This window comes from Bombyx mori, chromosome 15 (assembly GCF_030269925.1).
Source record: "Bombyx mori chromosome 15, ASM3026992v2".
NCBI classification, from domain to species: Eukaryota; Metazoa; Arthropoda; class Insecta; order Lepidoptera; family Bombycidae; genus Bombyx; species Bombyx mori.
Window position 1 is genome coordinate 9475198 of NC_085121.1, and position 21266 is coordinate 9496463.

General features: G+C 36.1%; 3 protein-coding genes and 1 non-coding gene across 5 annotated transcripts in view; 1 reads left to right on the forward strand and 3 right to left on the reverse strand.

Annotated features, from left to right (window-relative positions):
• Positions 1–21266, forward strand: part of LOC101743940 (EF-hand domain-containing protein 1) — a 53150-nt gene that overhangs the window by 19566 nt on the left and 12318 nt on the right. For both annotated transcript variants that reach the window (XM_062672578.1, XM_004928425.5), the window contains exons 5-8: positions 7279–7442; positions 14841–14937; positions 15695–15782; positions 18782–18932. In XM_062672578.1, the coding sequence (XP_062528562.1) occupies positions 7279–7442; positions 14841–14937; positions 15695–15782; positions 18782–18932 (500 nt within the window). The remainder of the gene's footprint in view (positions 1–7278; positions 7443–14840; positions 14938–15694; positions 15783–18781; positions 18933–21266) is intronic.
• LOC134198661 (microsomal glutathione S-transferase 1-like) lies at positions 1599–2130 on the reverse strand. The gene has a single exon (XM_062672584.1). It carries the CDS (start codon positions 2128–2130, stop codon positions 1678–1680), a length of 453 nt encoding a protein of 150 aa, XP_062528568.1. The 3' UTR covers positions 1599–1677.
• On the reverse strand, positions 1599–2895 carry LOC101743790 (microsomal glutathione S-transferase 1). Its single transcript, XM_038015789.2, has one exon. It carries the CDS (start codon positions 2893–2895, stop codon positions 2440–2442), a length of 456 nt encoding a protein of 151 aa, XP_037871717.2. The 3' UTR covers positions 1599–2439.
• TRNAN-GUU (transfer RNA asparagine (anticodon GUU)) lies at positions 5875–5948 on the reverse strand. Its single transcript has one exon. It is a non-coding gene; the product is annotated as a tRNA-Asn (tRNA).

Sequence of the window (21266 nt, forward strand, 5' to 3'; positions counted from 1 at the left end):
CATAATCAAATAGGAACAGTATAAAATATACCTTCTCGAGGTAGGTACTTATCTAGGTACTATCCTATTATATTCTATTGCATTGAAACTTTCGAGTGCTGTGTGTAGCCTTAATTCAAAGCAAGTGGTCCATGAACTTCTCTACTCAAATAGATTGATAAGTAATAGTAGATAATAATAATAATAATAAAATAATTTATTGCCTTTTACATTAAAAAAAAAGATACAAAAAAAGAAAAGAAAAAACCAAAAGTAGGTGGCTGAGCTATATGATAAGCTTGATGATAATCATGTTCACATTGGTTCTTGCTGGTCACTGTCCTCGCCGAACCCGTCTCGAAGGTCTCGACGAGTAATAGACACAGCCCACTGAGATTCTCAGTGGGTCGCGTTTCCGATCCAGTGGTGGATTCTGCGAAGCACTGCTCTTGCTAGGGCCAGTGTTAGCAACAATCCCGGTTTGAACCTCGTGAGCTCATCTTCACGTCAAGGCGAAGCTGAAATAGCCTCTCAAGGCTATTAGCATAGGTACGAAAAAAAAATTGTTTCTTGTTATGACGAATGAGTTCAAAGCATTATTAATAAAATCGATACTTATGTATATTGCAAGGTTAGACTCGAATTTATTTGAGCAAAACGGTTTGGTAAAAAATTTATTTACATAGCGCATTACAGATAGGTACACCGTTATTGTGTTTTGGGCATACCACGTTTATTTCCTAGTCTTACCAGCCACCCACTTCCAAGATTGGATATATACCCACCTCTTTCCAGATTGTCATTATTTGGTCTCTAGGTATATTATGGTGACGTTTTTGCTGGCGGTGTAGGCGTTTATAACGTGCTCATAAATAGGTAATCGGTTTTGTTATGGTTACATTACATTTTATTACCGGCCAATCCAATACAAAAGTATCGAAATAAGCTCGTTACGAGGAACAATACGTTTAGCGATTTATTAACTGTTTCAGCGCAATTATCAGCGGGGTTTTAAATTCACGATGCGACTCCTCCGCAATAACAGAGCAATAATGCAAAACGAATGGCCGTCGTAAACCCATTGAATGGGTTTTCGAATAAAACCAAACTTAGAAAGTCGTATTCAAAAAAAATATGTTTATGGCAAACGGAACATTGAGTCGGTACTAAGGCTCTTTTTCCCATATTATAAAGTAAAATACGAATCAGAAAAGAGTTCACAGGGAAAACTTTAAAATCACAAGTAAAATGTGTTGTTCAGCAAATAGATACCCAGTTGTTGTAAATATGCCGTGCGTAGATACTATCATTCTTGTCCAGGATATAAATAGTAAATTAATCTGCTTTAGTTTTGATTTTTAGGTATACTGTTACACTCTCAGTAGTGATTTTCAAGACTTTGAAGAAATTCCATATTTGTTTTATTCTTACAATGTTGTCTTTCCCGTAATTTTAGCTATTTATCGCCAGCCAGATTGTTTTCGAAATCTAAATTTTGTTTATCAAATTTTGATTAATTTATTAAATTTTGCATCGTAATGTAAGATTCCATTTCCAAAGCTTAAGTTACTTATAAATATTGTATATATACAGTATCTAGTAAAAAGAAACGAACCGTATTTACTTCAACCATTTAATAAAAAAATCATTTCACCCATTACAAAATTATTTCACAGTCGAAACATACCAAATATATTGCTACAAAGCAGTTATAAAATGTGTAACTACTTTGAAACCCATGTACACAGTAATTATGAAAGGAATACCAAAGGCGATGCCTCGCGCCGGTTGAGGTAATGGTTTTACTGCGTACACAATAGTGTGAAGTATTCGTCCAGCTGTGTACACTCGAAACAGCAGAGTTGCCCAGGCAGCCTCAGGTGCTGTTGTAAGATAGAGTGCCCCAAGCACCCAAAACACTGGAATGTTCTCGAGATCGTTCAAGTGAGCGCGTCTCACTCGTTCAACGTCGGGGTCATCGTACTTCACCTTGCCCTTTGTGCGCTTCGCGTCCTCTTCATTTGCAAACACTTTTTTAGCGTAACGCACTCTGCCGGTTAATATTGTAACGGCCAATAATTTTAAACCCAAAATACCCGAATATAAAATGTACGATTGCACGGCAGGATCACTGAGATTAATGGACACCATACTTTATGTTTTGTAGGTTAGATACGACAGGCGATAACAACACAATGTTGACAACTCGGATATTTCCGTCCGAATGAAGTTGAATTATACAACAGCTATAACGCCGAGTCACGATTTATCTACAGATATAGTAACATTGGGTTGATATAGGTACATGCGATAACCTGTGGTCGGTTGCGACTCGAGGCACATTGGAAAACAGGTTCTTACAGATATCAGACCATATGGTGTATTCGAATTTAGTATGCACAAAACCCAAACAATAAATAAATGCAGGAAGGTCACAGTAAGTATTTTCACTAAAAGTCTTTACAGTGCTGTGACATAATACAGGATTACTTGGATACCCATGTACAGCATTATGATGTAAGGTATGCCGAAAGCTATAGCTCTTGAAGGCTGAGGTAATGGAATAACAGCGTAAACGATGGTGTGCAGAATACGGAACACGGTAAACAATCGGAAAAGAAGCGTTGCGAATGTTGCTGCCGGTCCAGTAGTCACATAAAACGCTCCGAGTATCCAAAATGCGGGAATATTCTCCAAATCGTTCAAGTGGGCTCGGCGAATTCTCTCAACGACAGGGTCATCGTACTTGACCTTTCCTCCTCTGAGCATTTTCGCATCCTCTGGATTAGCAAATATTCTTCGTGTCATACGTGCTAGTGCTGTAAGAACTGTTAGTGATAATAACTTGAGGGCTAATATCGCAGAATGCACGATATATGCTTGCACGACAGGATTATTTAACGTTAATGACACCATTTTATAAACGCACTCGTTCACTACAGGATTTACTACGTGACGTCTAGTATGTTCAACTAACAAAATACGAATGGGTAAAATTTAAAGAACTAAAAGTATGTGCCATTCAATTTGATACTAGTATAGGTTAGACACTACTGTATTTTATTGATATGTTCTTTAGTCATTGCCTCCTTTGTTCGTTTTCAGTTTGAGATGCGTCAAAGCAAATGTGAGATGTAAATAAAAACAAAATTATCATGTCACTTTACTGTGTGTTCAAAGTTCACTTATTACACTTGAATTATGAAAACATGATGCTGCGTGATTTACGCTCTTTATATGTATGAACCTACTTAAATAAATGTAGTAATATTATTTTGTAAATAAATTATATAAAAATAATATAAAAGAGTAAGTAATCAATGTTATGTTTTGAACATTATTCAATAATTTAAGTTGATAAAATCGATTTATCGTAATAATTTAAAAATTTGAAGTAAGTGCCTATATAGCTTATAATAGCAAAATTGTCTTCTAAAATAAATTGATATTATAAACAAATTCTCATTAAATAGGTATTTTACAAGCTTGTGTTATTGCGTCCAACAAGAGGTCCTACCAACAGTAATTACGCAAATTTGAATTGAATTATTATCACTGAATTATCATTATTTTGGATAGTACAAAGGAGTTCATTGAAAATTACATTTTTTTCGATAAAGATAACGATTGGGTCGATCGTGCCTCTTTATCGCATGTTCCGCGCTCTTGCTTGCACTTGCTTGATTTATAAGACGTTATCACGTAAAAAAAATACTTACCAATATTATTATTATTAAAAATATTTTTTTGTTTGTTCTAAAATGCCTTTATCATTGACTTTGTTCAAACAGCCACTTTAGCCTACATTTTTATATAATCTGTGTATGTACAGTTTTGGTATGAACTTATTATTAGCCTCAAAATACTACATACCTACTACTTACTAGTTTTAACTCAAATCGTGAAGGACTTTTTGGCGGGAACGCGAGGAGCGATGTTGCATGTATTCTTTTATTTTGTTTATTTTGTCAATGTGTTTCTTCGGGTTTAAATGTGTAATAACGGTTGCTTAAGAACTGTTTATCTGTGAAATTTTATGATGTTATACAAATGTTAATTAATATTAAACGAAAGCCTATACCGTATGGTATATGATACCTTTCACATTTCTCCTTGGAAAAATGGAACTACTACTCAAAGCGTGAACTTACTCATGACTTGAACACATACAAGACCTATTTATCAATATGATGTTTAAGCCCACTGATTTTCTCGCAGGATCTTATCAGTCGGTCGCGTTTCCGATCCGGTGATAGATTCCGCGAAGCACTGCTTTTGCTAAGGCCAGTGTTAGCAACACTCCCGGTTTCAGTCCCGTGAGCTCACCTACTAGCTCGGTGAATCTAGAATATAACCCCACGAGGCTACTAGAATTGATAGGAAAAAAATAAGAAAAAAATGATGCTTAATAATTCCTAAATGTTTTAAGAGATACTACTGTACTTAGATCGGAGAATAAATAGAATTGTTTGAGTACCATTTTACTTCTATTTTACTTCTATTTGTATCGCTTGTCTGTTTATTTGGTAGCTTTAGACAAGATTTGCTGTAATCAGTAAAAAGCACAATACAACACGGTTTTTTTTCTTTCAAAAAGTACAAACCTTAAATTGATACCGTTTTATCCTCTGTTTGTTCTTCAGTATTATCAGTGATTATGGTTTAATTAGGATCATTGTACAAACATTAAACTTAAAATGACTTAGCCAAGTTGTTGCGGTCCAGCTGTCATTTACCTGTTCGATTCCATTTTTGGATGTAAATCTTATTAGAATGGACTCTCCCGGTACTGTAGTAAAGAGCCGCAGTCATGATAAAAATCGCGAAACAAACTCATTGGTCTTATCTTCTCATCCGGTTGCCCCAGAAGGGCTTTGTTTTTTACATCCTTTTACTCTGAAGTCTATGGGCTGTAACTTAATTTGACGGCTTATTTAGCTTACGTCAAATATTGATAGCTATATAATAAATAATATGTCGATACTATGTTTTGTGTATTACATGTTTACTTATTATTCGGTTTTTAAAGTTTTGGCCAGATATACCTTGTTTTATTTACATTGTCATCTAAAACATCAAGCAGGTCCGTTAGTCGGTTCATACAACTGCGCAAATAATATAAAAATGTATTCAATATTTGCCGTAGATACACTCATTAATTTAGTAGCTACAGATAACATAGACTAATATACTTAAAATGAATAAATTACCTGCGATAATGTACAAATTATTAGATGAAAAAAAAATATATAAAAAAATTCTAAAACACCCAATGCTAACCAATCATTAGGTAGGTCTTGCGACTTTAATAAAATTTAATAAAATGTATCAAATTATCGATTGAAGCTATTGTTACCAATTTCATTTGTTAATTTATATTTGCTTAATTTTTAAACCAATGACAGTTCTACTATAATTGATTTAGGGTTTAGTAAAAACTCCTAACATACTTAAACTACGTGTACTACGAAAATATTGTTTAAACATAATTTTGTCATTTAAATAAATAAATTTTACCGAAGTCGGGATTTTCTCGTGTGTAATGTAATACCTACCAGAATAAAATACACAAAATAAGGATATATATTAGAACCGAAAACCGACTCTGATTCGAATGATATCGTAGTTAGGGTCACTAACCGCTTGATCAATGAAGCGATCAATTAACGCGTTTCTTTTTTCTGTTACTGCATATAAAGGACGGCAAATATTTCAAGTATAATATGTATCTCATTATTGGCATGCCAAATTTAACAAAAAAACGGCCAAATCACGATTCTTAAGCTTATAACGGTACAAAGGTTTCTTTAATTGGATATTCAATCGGAATATCACTGAAATGTGTTGTTTATCGGATTACAGATTAGTTAGAGGATTTAATATATAAAAACGAAACGCCCCCGGGTGGGCTCGAACCACCAACCTTTCGGTTAACAGCCGAACGCGCTAGCCAATTGCGCCACGGAGGCAGATGTTTGCGAAGTCAAAATAACACAATACAAAACTGTATGTATAGTTAAGATAAGAACTACAATCGTTTTCAAGTCGTAGTCAAGTGTGAATGAAGCAAAAAAAAATTCACTATTAATGAAATACTAATTTGGTAAACAAACCGAAAAATCACCATCTTTGGAACAAACTTTACGTAATGAATGAGGACGATAGCACTCTTTTAAAAGATAACACGTATGTATAATTAGTAAAGTATGTATATGTCAGCGTTAAGCCAGAGCTTACACACATAAGGTCTTTGACAATCAAAATACTATAAAACTTAATAATTCTATAAAACTTTAACATTACTATTTTATTACAAAAACGTCTTAGTTTTTACACAATTAGCCTTTTTGTGATGGTTATAGTAACTATAACTTCTTTTATACAAACAAATGTAATTACTGCGAAACAATTCACAAAATATAGCTTTATATTCACAATAAATATTTTAGTGATTTTTACATGACTGACATTAATTTATTTCACATGAATTACCTACTTTTAACTAATAATTTAAACTAACATTGATAAAATGCAGCCTAATAATAGATGGCGCCAACAACATCATTGAATAACAATTACAATACTTAATTAAATTATTACTGTTAATTATAATATAAATTATTATTAATATTTATGCTTTATTCATATTTAATTATTTATAAGTGATTTGTGTTTTTAAACAATAATATAAACATTAAACATATTCTGAACATCTTAAGATCGAAACAGTGTCTGCTAATTATTAAATATGGTAGAATAACAGTTTCATCATGCTAATAATAAATAAACAATAACATGGAATAAACTAAACTATATATTATTATATTAATTATTGCCAATAGTGGCGTTTGCGCCCATATATAGGTATATTTATGTAGGTACGTGTCGCGCGGTAAAGATGTTCCTCCTGAGTAATTACGTGTTTCGTATAGAACAAACAAATAATCTCTGAAGCATGTTTCCGTACGAGTAAGTTCTGCCATACCGTTCTCCGAATTTAAATGGCGTTTCATTATTTATTGAGGAATAATTTTAACAGCCATATGGCTAAAATGGCATATGGTAAAATATGAAAAACCCAAAACAGATGATAGCTCGAACGGAATCACTTAAACATTATAAATAGCAGTATGGGACGACATCTCACTTATATCTCAAGGTGGGTGGCGCATTTACGTTGTAGATGTCTATGGGCTCCAGTAACCACTTAACAACAGGTGGGCTGTGAGCTCGTCCACCCATCTAAGCAATAAAAAAAAAATAAAAAAAAATCTAACCGATATATTTTTTATGTCATAGGAATGGCTCGAATCTCAAGGTGTAGAGTTGTCGAAAGAGGAAGATTTACCAGTTGATCCCTATACAGTGAAGGAAAGATGGAAATCTGTGCAGACTCCAAAGCGAGCGAAGCCCCGGGATGATCCGCTCCGACGGTTCCTTGAATACGATGGAAAAGTTCTCGCGTAAGTTCATCACTTTACTTTACTTATATGCCCGCGCTACTGACTGCAAAAAATAAATAAACGAAACAAAATATAATGGTGCTAATTTACTCTTAATAATAACACTTTAAATTGTGATCCGCAAGATATTTTTCATGTGAATATGAAGAATAGTTAAATTTATTCATTCTATTTTAGTCATAGGATTCTAATGTTAAAGATCTGCCCGGCTATTAAGCATAAAATACGGCTTCCTCGAGTAACAATAACAATAACTTCATCCGTTTCTCGTACCGGTATCCTTCCTATTTTCCTACATAACTCCATAATTCATGTTTTAAGTGCTAGAAGTGGGGCAACAGTCCCATACGTGTCGGTAGCCCCATCATGTATTTTTTTTATTTATGAGCTCCGGTTTCGGATAGGACAACCGTAACAAATGAGATTCCCCTCTCTAGTATCAAGATGGGCTCTGCAAGCCCCTGAATACGATGTGGATTGTGAGTTCGCTGGTTGGAGCTACGATAGTTAAGAAAAATCTAAGTTCGCCTCCATCGTGTCTCTGTAGTATAGTAAAAGACAAAACTAGTTACAGTTCAGCATAGAAGCTAATTAGATCACACTTGGAATTACTAATTTAGTCGGGACTTAGTTGAGACTAGTAAATAGGAGTACCGAGAGCACAAGATAAACCAGTGTTGTTAGCGACAGTTAATTTGATTTTCCCCTAGGTTTACGTGTACCTGCAAAGGTATATTTAGTATTTTTTATGTTATCAAAACTGTTTTCTATAACAAGTACCGTATTACAATATAGTAATATGTAGTTCGTAATAGTTTTTTATTTATTTATTTTTTATTGCCCTTGTAGGCAGACGAGCATACGGCTCACCTGATGGTGAGTGGTTACCGTCGCCCATGGACTTCAGCAATCCTATGGGCAGAGCCAAGCCGCTGCCTACCGCTTATAGATTTTTTAATATGAAATAAAATATTATACTCGTTCTCAATACAGACCGCTTAGGATATAAGTCGTTCAGAAGATCAGTTAGTGTTATACACGAAAGTCTTTAGATTGAGAGAAAAATAATTATGCCGTTGTTCAGATGGATGAAGGAGCTCACGGCCCACCTGCTGTTAAGTGGTTGCCGGAACTTATGAATATCACCACGTGAGTGGTGACACTACACCTGACGGCTACACCTCCCGTTGACATCTCGAGAGTAGAGTATCTATATGTTTGTTAATAATTTGAGCTATAGATTGATATTAAATATGTGTAATAAATATTCCTTTCACCTCTTAAAATAACTTAATTGGCTATCGGAGAGAGACATTTTCGTATAAAATTAGGTCAATTCCACTAATAAAGTTACAGGAAACAAGTTTTCCTCGTGCGCTTAGTTAATAAGTCCGGAGGACAATTGGGGGCTATTGACTGACCCAACACCGGGGGTGACTGTGGTGTCAGGCTCACCAAGAATTATTTCTATGTTAATTGTTAGCTTTAATTACACAATCTTCTCTCGCCTTGGAGCTAGTTCCGGGCCTTAATACCTACTCATTACAATGGATGTTCCATTGTGATTTTAATGAGCTTTCTTTGAATTTATTTGAGACACAAATAGGCAACATTGTTTGGGGTACGCTAATTAGTTTTGCGCTAGTAAATTTTGCCTTAATTGTGCTTTAATTTGTTGATGCTCGTATCTCAAGATGTAGGTACATACGCTTTTGTGGAATAATTGTTTGTTTCTTCAATTTGTCGTGACGTCTTACTTAAAAATCAATTTGATAATTATTTTTGATAACTAAGAATTATTGATATTAAGCAATTGTAAAAAAATTCAAACCTTTCTTGAAGTTTACTGGTGGTAGGACCTCTTGTGAGTCCGCGCGGGTGGGTACCACCACCCTGCCTATTTCTGCCGTGAAGCAGTAATGCGTTTCGGTTTGAAGGGTGGGGCAGCCGTTGTAACTATACTTGAGACCTTAGAACTTGTATCTCAAGGTGGGTGGCGCATTTACGTTGTGGATGTCTATGGGCTCCAGTAACCACTTATCACCAGGTGGGCTGTGAGCTCGTCCACCCATCTAAGCAATAAAAAAAAAATTAAAAAAAATGTCCGAGAATTTCCGGCTATTTCATTTTCATTTAGCGAAAGTTCGCTGTTTGTGCTTAATTTGTTTATCCAATTTTGAAGAATATTACATGTTCTGGTAAAATTTCAAGACTAATTTCTAGCGTACACCACCAAGAACATGCGACTTGCGGTCAAGCCGCAAGACTTACCAAAAACGTAGGGCTTATTATATGCGTATACTATTTAAACTTATACGGATTATCCCCAAGATCCTAGCTAGTACTAAATTTGTCCTTGAACATAATTTACAACGGTGACGTGACCAGTCTACATCTGGTGTTCGGACTCGACGATAGTGATCTTTATTACGATTTATTGCAGTAATACTTAATAAAGCCCCGAATCAAGAACCTTCACAGAACTGAAAAAGGTCGAAGCCAGTCTCGAAAATTTTACGCCTAAATGGGTGCTAAAACTTCTACGCATAGTCCCTACTACTGAAATAATGTAATACATATCATATCATAAAATAGGTGTAGTATAAACCGAAATATAAATTTTATCATCCTCATTTACTCATTTACCTCCTTTATTCATTACCTCTTTACTGGTGGTAGGACCTCTTGTGACTCCGCACGGGTAGGTACCACACCCGGCCTATTTCTGGCGTAAACCAGTAATGCATTTCGGTTTGATGGATGGGGCAGCCGTTGTAACTATACTGAGATCTTAGAACTTATATCTCAAGGTGGGTGGCGGCATTTACGCTGTAGATGTCTATGGGCTCCGGCAACCACTTAGCACCAGTTGGCCTGTAAGGTTGTCCACCTATCTAAGCAATAATAAAGGACGCCCTATTACGTTTGCCGTTTGCGGTCTCCACTCAAAAACCTGTCTCCTGTACCGATCTTCGGTTCTACGGAATATATGTCCAGCCCACAGCCACTTCAGCGTGACGACTGTCGGAACTATGACGCTACTTTAGTTCTCTGTCAAATAACTTAATTCTTGATCAAATATAAATTTTTTAAATTAGTAATAATAAACGATCTAAATTAGTATCTATACTGAGACCTTAGAACTTATATCTCGAGGTGGGTGGCGCATTTACGTTGTAGATGTCTATGGGCTCCAGTAACCACTTAACACCAGGTGGGCTGTGAGCTCGTCCATCCATCTAAGCAATAAAAAAAAATAAAAAAATAGTATCCTACTGGTACTAATACACTATCGAGAACACGAATGTTTAAACGGTGGGACGACGCTGGTAAATCGGTTACATTACGGTGTTGCATTACGGAGAAGAAATGCCACGGTCGGGGATCAGTGAAAAGTGAAATCTGGGAACGTCTATGCAAATCAAAACAATCTTAACCCTCGTCTGAAGAATAAAGAATTTATATTAACTATAAGTTAAATTAAAATAGACTTACGCAGAATACGAAGGTTGTAAAAAAATTGATATTATTAGATTAAAGGTTAATTGCATAGGAATCTTCGTAGAAATTAAGGAAAAGAAAATATATGCCAGTCCCTTAAATAGTAATAATCAGAACTATATGCGTAAGAAGTTTAATAAATGAAATTAATCATTATTTTAAGATTCTTTCGTTTTGATCAAATAAAACTGCATAAAAATAACAGGTGTTTATAAAATACATTTGTAAATAGTTTATTAATTCGATACCTACGAATTCGGAGGCGAGAAATCGAAAATTATATTTTTAACGATTTCCTGAAGAATTCATAGCACGAATCATTTATGACGCGAGGCGAGGGTAGAACCTACTGGTCGACGCTTGGCTGTATTTTATGACCTATAAACAAGAACGCGCGCTGCATTATTGTGCGGATTTTATTTTAACGTCGTAAATATCATGGAAAGGCACACAAGAGCTTGATGAAATTCGGGCCAGAGGATCTTGAATGAGAATTGTCTGTCTGTACAACTTTTAGTCGGACCGAGATGAAGGTACGCCTCAATCGTCCGCAGTGGTATTCTCATCTTATTTCTCTCCTTCCCCGATTCCTAAAGACGATATTGGTGGTAAGTCGTGGTGTGAGCCCGTCTAGCCAGTGTTACCAATACGGGTAGTTTTATTGTGAAGCAATAATGAGTTACCGTTAAAATAGCTATTCCAATTCAATTGACACCATTAGCGGACCTCAATCTCTTTCTCGATTATAGAGGTTCCTCACTAGCCCGAGTTTCTAGCTTATGGAGGTACAGAAGGTACGGAGATGATTGTCACTCACAGAGGTTAAATAAATGATACAGTAAATATGCAGTGAATAAATATGTGTATGTATGTATTCAGTCGGAAAAAATGTTACACAGCCAATTTAAAAATCCGTAATTTTTTTGGCTTTTTTCGTTTTCATTATTTTCTTCGTTATTTTCATGCTTCTGCAATTCGTAAATTTTACTTTATCCTTATCAACTAGCATCTTTGTGGTGTTTGTATTTAGCCGCAGCCGTTAGCGATAGGCAGTCGGTGCCTAGGGATGCCGCTGCAGTAGTAACGTAGATAAAAGTAAGGGTAAAACGTTTGCCGTGGATTGGTGTTGTCAATAAAAATATTGGAAACAATGATTTTTTTCTTTTTATCTTTACAAGAAAAAAGGTCAATAACAAAACAAAAAAACGTAGTTCACAAAATGAATCTCAATCGTGACATATTGGTTACGATATTATACGAATTTCGTGAGGTCTTTGAATTGCCATCCGTTGTAATTGAAATAATAAGCACACAGTACTTTTTCATATTTACCATATAAATTGCAAGTGCTATTAATTGATGTGCAAAGCTGCAAAGTAAATCACCAAACGTAATTTTATTAACTTAAAACAATGTTATTTAAAAAAAAAAACTATGGCAATGAGTACGGAACATAGTTATAAACTTTTTAACCATGTTGTTTGGTTTTTAATAGGACTGTTTTTCAATGAACATTCAAACATATCTATTAAATAAATGCTATTATATATTATAAATGCTAGTTTTACAATAATACATGAATAAATACTGCATGATATTAAAATAATGTAACTTGGATTTGTCCCAAGATCACTGCAATTTGATCGCAGTGCGTCAGTTTTGCTTTTGCCTTTATTCTATATCTATATATACATATGTACTGAAGATTAGAAATTTAACAGAACATAATAAATTCATGAAACTTAATATCGTTTAGGTATCTATCTAATCGAATTAAAGAAACAATTCCAAGATATCTAAGACATGCAATAATGTTAATGCTTTTATTAAAGTATTTATAAAGAAAACGACAACAAACGGTTCGAACATTAAAAAAAATAGAGAACGCTTATTAAACGAAATGAGAGCCATTTTTTTTAATTTACATTCAAATAAACCAATAAAAAATACGAAACCATCGTAACGTTCTTTATAAATTCAATTCTTTTGACAGTGCCCCATAAAAAAATATCTAAAGATATTTTATACTTACTTATTTTTTAATGTTTCTTATCTGTGGTTATAATGAACTCGAACCAGAGTTACTCGAGGTCTGTTAATAAATCAGCGAATTTCCTCGAAATAAAACCCCGGTGGAACGTTTTCTTCAATTTTTTATTCGCTGTTCTTATCAGCGCTCGCCATAGTCGATTCGTAGGCTTTTTCTGTGTTTATTCAAAGCTCTTTTGTTGTTGACCTCAGTAAATGATGAAGTTTTTGGCAGACTGCGGAAAAAAAATCATGATTCATTTGTATTTTTTCCTTACAAAAAAAAATACTTAGAGTTTTGTTAGATGCTTTTAAATCATTTCTTGCGCTTACACGTGCTAAGTCTACCTTATAACTAAAATGTGAGAAGATTTTGAAAACCAGTTTTCAGAAAAATGCTTAAGAAGTTTCAAATATGGTTAAGCTATGAAGTTCTTGACTTACCAACAATTCTGCGATGCATGGTCCATGGAGTATTTATGCCGTCTTAAAAATTACTTTCTACACTTGTCTGTACTTTGAGAAGTGTGTATTTTGTTTTTTTTGTTTTATTGCTTGGGTGGGTGGATGAGCTCACAGCCCACCTGGTGTTAAGTGGCTACTGGAGCCCATAGACATCTACAACGTCAATGCGCCACTCACCTTGAGATATAAGTTCTAAGGTCTCAAGTATAGTTACAACGTCTGCCCCACCCTTCAAACCGAAACGCATTACTGCTTCACGGCAGAAATAGGCAGGGTGGTGGTATCTACCCGCGCGGACTCACAAGAGGTCCTACTACTAGTATTGTATAGAAGGTTCTCAAACGGATGGGTGACAATAGGCTCGGCTCCGATTTTAAATCAAGTTTTCTGCTTAACGTCCTTAAAACGTCCGTGATTTGACAAAAGATGACCAGTAAACTCATATCGAGTGATGCGGCTACGCCAGGCTTAAAATTCCACAAATAGGTTCCAATTTTTCTTATAAAATAAGTTAATATGTATCTAATAAGCTGTCACGAATAACTTCAACGGTGAATGAATAATATCGTGTAATAAATAGGAAGCTGGTCTGAGCCTGTTTTTCTGGATAGCTACCATCAGTTGTTTCGGCTAAAGGCTGTCTCATGTATTACGAAGGTCACGGCGTTCAAGTTGCGATAACTATAGACTTGCATTATCTACTAAATATTAGGTATGTTAATAAACATACCAGGTATAGCCGCTTAGTATCAATATCCTAAAAAGAAAATAGTCATCAAAAATTGTTTCGAAATAATAAGTATCTTCTTGTTTGTCCACATTGAACCACAACACTTATTTTTGTACACGTACCTCATTAGCATATAGCCTACTTTTGTGTTTCCGAAATGATTCATTCCCGAGATAGCTTGAAAAATAGCTTCACGGTATCACGAACAGTGAGTTCACCTGAATATACAATGCGGCTTATTTCCAGCTATAACGCTACGATAAATTAATGATTTGTATTTTGTATCATAAGCAGTTTGTACTAATGAATGCTATTTTGCGTTTCGTTAATTCGTCTTTTAATTTTTATTATCATTGATGGGCAGATAATCTCGTTAATTAGATTTACGATTATCATATCTGTGAAATTAGAATGATGATATATTATACAGTAGAAATGGACACGTCGTGGTTAGCAACATGTTCTGCTACCGCACAGCTAAAACAAATGAAAAAGAACATCTTCAAATAACATCTTCAAATAATGCGATAATCTCAACATAAACTGCTTTCTCTTTGTTCCAAGTTCCTGGAGAATCTAATGACTTGTCTTACGTAACGAGAAATAGTTTTTGCAACCGGAAAAAGGAAACCGTGCAGCAACAATTTTAATAAAGTCTCTAATGTCTTATTCAGGTTCAACGTTGTGTGGGACGATCGTGATTCTGAAAACGGGGAACTGCGTGAATACAAACTTTTGTATTTTCTCCAAGACGACACCATTGCTGTAAAGGCGAGTTTTTTTTGTTTGTTTTTGTATATTGGAAACTGGTGCAATTTGTTTTATCGGAAAACTAGCTCAGATATCGATAACACTCAGTATGGTTTACAGAGAACGTTAAGTTAATCTATGATTTATTTAACGGCAATTATTTTGTCAAACTAATCACACATTCTTTTATTTTCATGTATTTTATTAAAATCTTCAGTCTCATTAACGTGCATTTGTTCTTATTTCAATAAAACAATTGTAATAAAAATGAGCCGGCGAATGGCAAGCAGGACCTTTATCTTTTCTTAGTAAGTCGTTACCAAGTCAAGCGATATTTGATTTTCCCTTTGAATTCTCAGACGTATCTCCGTATATAAAAACGAACACACAAAAGCCTTTCGTTAGTGGAGTGCTTTCCGATTCACGAGTAATTCTCTCGCTCATTCGTTCGTAATTCCCACTTAATGACGTCGACCTCTTTATTTTATACCGTCGACATAACAATTATATTTCACGCTTTTTTAATTTTAATCGTTTCCACTAACTACGTCGAAGGACTATTTGTGATATTAATTACTTATCGCATTTCGGGCTTTGATTTTCGATACAAGGCGTCCTTGGAAAAGCAGAGCCATGAATATTTATTATTCGGCTCCGGGAAGAGGGCGCACTCCAATTACTAAGCTCAATAAAAATTCCTTTGCGCCCATATCGCGAAGCTAGTGGGTCGTCCGGATAGTAAATAAGTATGCCTTAATAACTGCGTTTTACTTTGCAGGAGCTCCATGACGAGAAGGGCGGGAAAGATCCATTTCCGTTATTGCTTAAGAAAACAAAACTGCCTAAAAAGTGGAAAGAAAAACCCGGTGAGATTATTTCAAAGTCTATAAAAGTCGAAACTTTTAAGTTTGATTACAGAACGGTTTTGTGTGCTCGATCATCGTTTGATATTAGAAATGGTCTACGTCAATTTATTTGGTAACGTTTAAATGAAGCTACGCCAGCGGGAATGTTGGTTAATAACGCATAATACATATCTCGTGAGATTCTAGCATCACGCAAGGGGGAGTTGTTACAAAAAACCTTTAATGGTCTTACGATGGCGCTTGTTAGAGCTCGTGTGAAAATGCCGATAAAAAATAAATGTGGAAATGATGTATGCCTTGCTGTCGGCGGAAATATTGAACATTTCTTCCCATAACGTCTCAATGCGCATGAAGGGGTCGATTCCTTATGGTTATTTAAATCATACATTCATTATTATTCTGATTAAAACTATTCATAATAAAAAAATACTATTTTCTGGTCGGCTTTCTTCTAAACTGGAACATGCAAATGTTTTTGAATAGAAATAAGTATTTATGCCGGTACACATACATTTACTACGACCACTATAAGACCTACCACTGGAGCTTTAGTATATGAATTACTAGGTTTAATTTTTATTGACGCGGTTTTGTTTTTTCACTCGTGAACATGTGTTAGATGCGTGGGCCTTTTTTTTAGTTTAGAATACATGATTTGTGCCTGACTCAAGCACAGATTTATAATTCGATACTAGCGTGCGATACCTGTGTTTTATAAATCAACCTATAAAACTTAAAACGTTATATCTATTATTTGAATCGACGGCCGACGGCTGACCACACTCACCTCTTGAGCACAGACCGTTTCGTAAAGGTTTTGATGGCTCATTCATTTTTAATGAACAGTGAAATCCTCTTTATAGCTTTCAGAAAACAGTTCGTTTCCGCATTTTTAACTCTCCAAATAGCATTCCAATGTTCTACCCTGCCAGAATTAACTTTGCCGGGTGCGCTCAGCAAATTATCTCCAAAAATTTAAATCACGAAATATGCTATTTCTTCATTATTTGATATAATATTTCATAAATAACCATATTTTTCTTTTATTGCTTCCACGGGTGGACGAGATCACGGCTCACTTGGTGTTAAGTGGTTACCGGAGCCCATAGACATCAACAACTTAAATACCGTAACATCCAATTTGAGACATGAGTTCTAAATTCCAGTTTTATAGTACAACGGCTGCCCCACACCTCAAACCGAAACGCATTACTGCTTCACGGCAGAAATAGGCAGGGTGGGGGCTCATAACACGCCCTACCACCGGTAAGGTGTGTGAGATAGAGTGAATGGTCCATTTACCGGTTTATTTTATTGTGTACATATTTATGTATGTTTCGGAGTTTTTAACTATTCAACCCTTTTGTTTTATTACTGCCAAGAAAGGCAGTTGAGTCTATGGCCCACATGATCCTAAGCACTAGCCGCCACTCATATACATGCTACGGCAGAACGGAAGACCGAGAAAGACTATTTACAAAACATTTTTGAAGAAGCCGACGTTAGACGCTCGGAAACACGCTGGAGGGGATTTCGTTTCATAGCCTGATTGTACGTCCCGAGGGGAGGGGGGTGATGGGAGAGCATGCGAGGTTTGGACGTTGGTTGTTGAGCGACACGAGGTTTTAGTCGGTTCGACTCCGACATGCTCCGCCCACCATCTCCAGTGGAGGGCGGAAATCCGGCGATTTCTTCCTGACCAAAAGAAAAAAGCCTCTTCGTACGTGGTGAGAGTGTGATTTCTGAACAAGAGAGAGGGTGATTTCTGAACAAGCACTAAGGTTGAACAGTAATTTGTATCATTTACGACTTCAACACCAATAATTCACCACAACCTGCTATGGCAAGTTGTTTTAAGACAAAAAGAGATGTCGAGTTAGCCTCAGATAATTTCTCTTATATGTATTTTTATTTTATTTAAATTTTACGTAATACATAAATATTTAACTAGATTCGGTTTTTGCGCTAAAACATTTTGCGCTTAATGACAAATAAGGTATACGTTTCATGAATAGGCCGCTTTTAAAGAGATTAAGCTCATAAAGTTTGAGTTGTTAGCCGTTCCGACTTCCAACTTCTTAACTAAGGAGCTTATGAATTATTGCAATTGATGAAAACGTTCCTTCCGCGGCCCCTTTGTTCTTGTTTACAATTCTTGTGAAAGATCTTGATATTTAATTAAGCCCGATTCAATTGGATTTAAAACATTCCTCGAGAGGATCGTGCTTTATTAAATTTACTGTAGATACTATTTATACGGATGTGAGGTGTGTGGTGTGTAGCTTGGGATAGGCCCACCCCATCTCATCTCGTGGGTGTCGTAAAGTATGAATAAGGGATTTACTGGAGAATGGGCAGTAGCGTTCTCTGGGTATTTACCAGCGTACTGCGATCACCAATGGGCATATACTAATGGTAGCGTGTACTGTAAGCTCGCATCGGTGAAAATCAATAGTGTCTATTCGAGGACTGTTTTCAGATTATATTGTTTATGAGTTTTGGCAACCGTTTAATGTAGACAATACAATCACCTTTTTTGTTTTATTGTTTGGTTGGGTGGATGAGCTCTCAACCCACCTGGTGTTAAGTGGTTACTGGAGCCCATAGACATCTACAACGTTAATGCGCCACCCACCTTGAGACATTAGTTCTAAGGTTTCAGTATAGTTACAATGGCTGCCCCACCCTTCAAACCGAAACGTATTACTGCTTCACGGCAAAAATAGGCGGGGTGGTGGTTCTTACCCGTGCGGAGTCACAAGAGGTCCTACCACCAGTAAAACCTTCAACCTTTTCATTTACTGCTATGAAAATCATTAACAGTGTTACCAAGTGGATTATTAGAAGACATCTGCTTTGCTATACCCCTGACATTGAGCCGGGTGGACTGTATCTTCGTCTACCTTTGAACCCCAAAAAAAATACGCACTAGTTATTCACATGCAGTATCACAGGTATCGTGTTTCAATAACTTAATTCATATATCTATCTATTCACAGTATCGTTTCCGTCAACTGTTTTGGAAACGAGCGAAGAAGAGGTGACTGAGTATTACGCACCGAGGGATCTCATCGTCGGACAGACCGTGTTCGTACTCGGACGCAAATTCTTACTTTGCGACTGCGATAACTTCACTAGAAATTATTACAAGTAAGATTTTTTTTTTTAAACTCAAATGAAAAATGTTCAAGGACAATGAATACCGGAACGGAAAATGAGGTATTTTTTCTTCATAAAAAGTACGTTCTATCTAGGTCGAACGATGAAGCGCTGAATAGTTTCCTGATTGAGATTTATATGTAACAAGATTATCGGGTTTTTTATTTAACTGCCTAGTTTTGCGCACATTTTAAAGAGAATGAATGAAAAAATATCTTCATTATCTTCATGACATAGTGGGCGATATGGTGGGTAATCGTGCAAAGAGATTTCGCAGCATGAAATGATGACAGTACCGAGACGTCTTCACTCCTTCTAAACCAGGCAACATTTCAAACCTTGATTTCAAAGGAGAAGGTGGAGAAGAAGTACTCCCAATCTCTGAAATATTATTTAGATTAATATCATCATTATAACTTGATTTGATAATGACAGAGGAAGTGTAATTATGCAGGCAACGAATATGTTTAGGTTCTATTCGAGCGATAGCACCTCGCCTTGGCCCAAGTCCACCCCCAGAAGTGAGGCGAGGTTTAACGAGTAGTTACGGCTCGCATTCATTAGGTGGCAAGCTTTCGCTTCGTTTGTCGAGTTTGGATGAGACATATACATTTTTTTGTATCCCTATCTACGCTGGTAGCCTTTAGAGGCTATGCCAGCGTAACCGAGCGAGTAGGTGAGTTCACGGAGCTCTAACCTGAGTATATTGCTAACACTAGCCCTAGCTGCTCTGCACGCGTTTTATGCAAGAGCATCCGGGTGATGGAAGGCCGGCTATCCTTGACCCACGCTGGTTCGGACCCAGCGGGGTATTCCGTAGGATAGACCATTCTAACCGGTGCCATCTAGGCGGGCTTCGGATAGCCTGCCGACCGAGAGGACTGGTGGTCGTGGCGCCGACGACCGCCAGTCCGGCGTCCCGAGGGGGAGGGTGATGGGAGAGATGTGCTCCGCACTAAACGCTTCACTTTCCCTCCTTTGCCTTTTCATGAGTTCTGTCTCATGCGAAGTTTGGATGCTGGTTGTTGAGCGACAGGAGGTTTTTGTCGGTTCAACTCCGACATGCCCCGCCCTCCATCCCCAGTGGAGGGCGGAAGTCCGGCGATTTCCTCCTAACCAAAAAAAAAAGCCCTAGCAAGAGAATTGGATGGATATGGAATGGAATGGAATATGGAATTTAATATTTATGAATGTATACATACATAAACATTTAATTAATATGTACTGAGACAAAATATTTATTTAAAATATTTTTTCATCGGTGGAATAAGGTATCATTGGTATGTTCTCAAAAATTCTCATGCATTGCGTGTTCATAAAGCAGAAGCTAATGAAAATTATTCATGTTGATAGTGTGTGGTTTGTATGTTTACCTGATTTTAGTCTTCTATCGCATCGTTAACTTGAAGCAAATTTTTCATAGTAATTCCGCCATTTTTTAACGAAACCACGATGAACTATTGTATATTTGACTCAAGAAAAAAAAAACTGCGTCCGATTTCTGCTATGTTGGTAAAATATTTTCCTGCCTCTTATTTGAAAATATTTCAATAGAGACGCGAGCGTTTAAACAGACTTGAAACTTGGTTACGTAATACAAAAAATCTGACCTAAAAGACGAACTACACTATAGAAAACTTTCTACTTCATTTAACATGATACTTTTATGAATTATTATTCATATTCATATTCCAAAAACTCTTATGGAAATTTAAGGAAAAACTTTTGAATTTCGAAAGTTTGTTATTGGAGAATTCAATATATTTCAATATAGTACATATATACCCGTATACATCCTATTTCTGCTTATATCTAGGAAGAACAAATATTCGGATGTATTTGGATATCAATAGATATAGCATTTTTCATCAATCGGGGCTCAATCAGAAACGTTTCTTTAGGGCAGATGATCTTCATTCATTCTTCCGTCCTGTTGTCAATTTGGGCTTCCGTTTCTGGCTCAAATTCAACTCAAATTAATATGTGACAAAATCACACGGCTCGAATTAGCGCCTGTCACAGTCGAGATTAATTGAACAACATTAATGAGCCGATGTTTGTGTTCATATATTCTAAACACAACAATACAATCTTGACGTGGGAGCAACTGGTGCGTTGTTTAAGTTCACTGTTTGTCTTCCAAATAACAAATAAAATAAAATAAAAAGTAGTATCTACGAGAGATCACCCGGAGCAAGCATATTGTGCACTGTGTTAGGCGGAAACGCGAGCAGGTTGCGTTTTGTTCATAAACACACACCTGATTACGGTTTGAAAAATGAGACTACAGGAAATATTTTTCCTTAGATGATCTATAAGTGATCG

Coding starts and splice junctions, on each gene's coding strand:
- LOC134198661 (XM_062672584.1), bottom strand. CDS start 2,130: ATGGTGTCCATTAATCTCAGTGATCCTGCCGTGCAATCGTACATTTTA.
- LOC101743790 (XM_038015789.2), bottom strand. CDS start 2,895: ATGGTGTCATTAACGTTAAATAATCCTGTCGTGCAAGCATATATCGTG.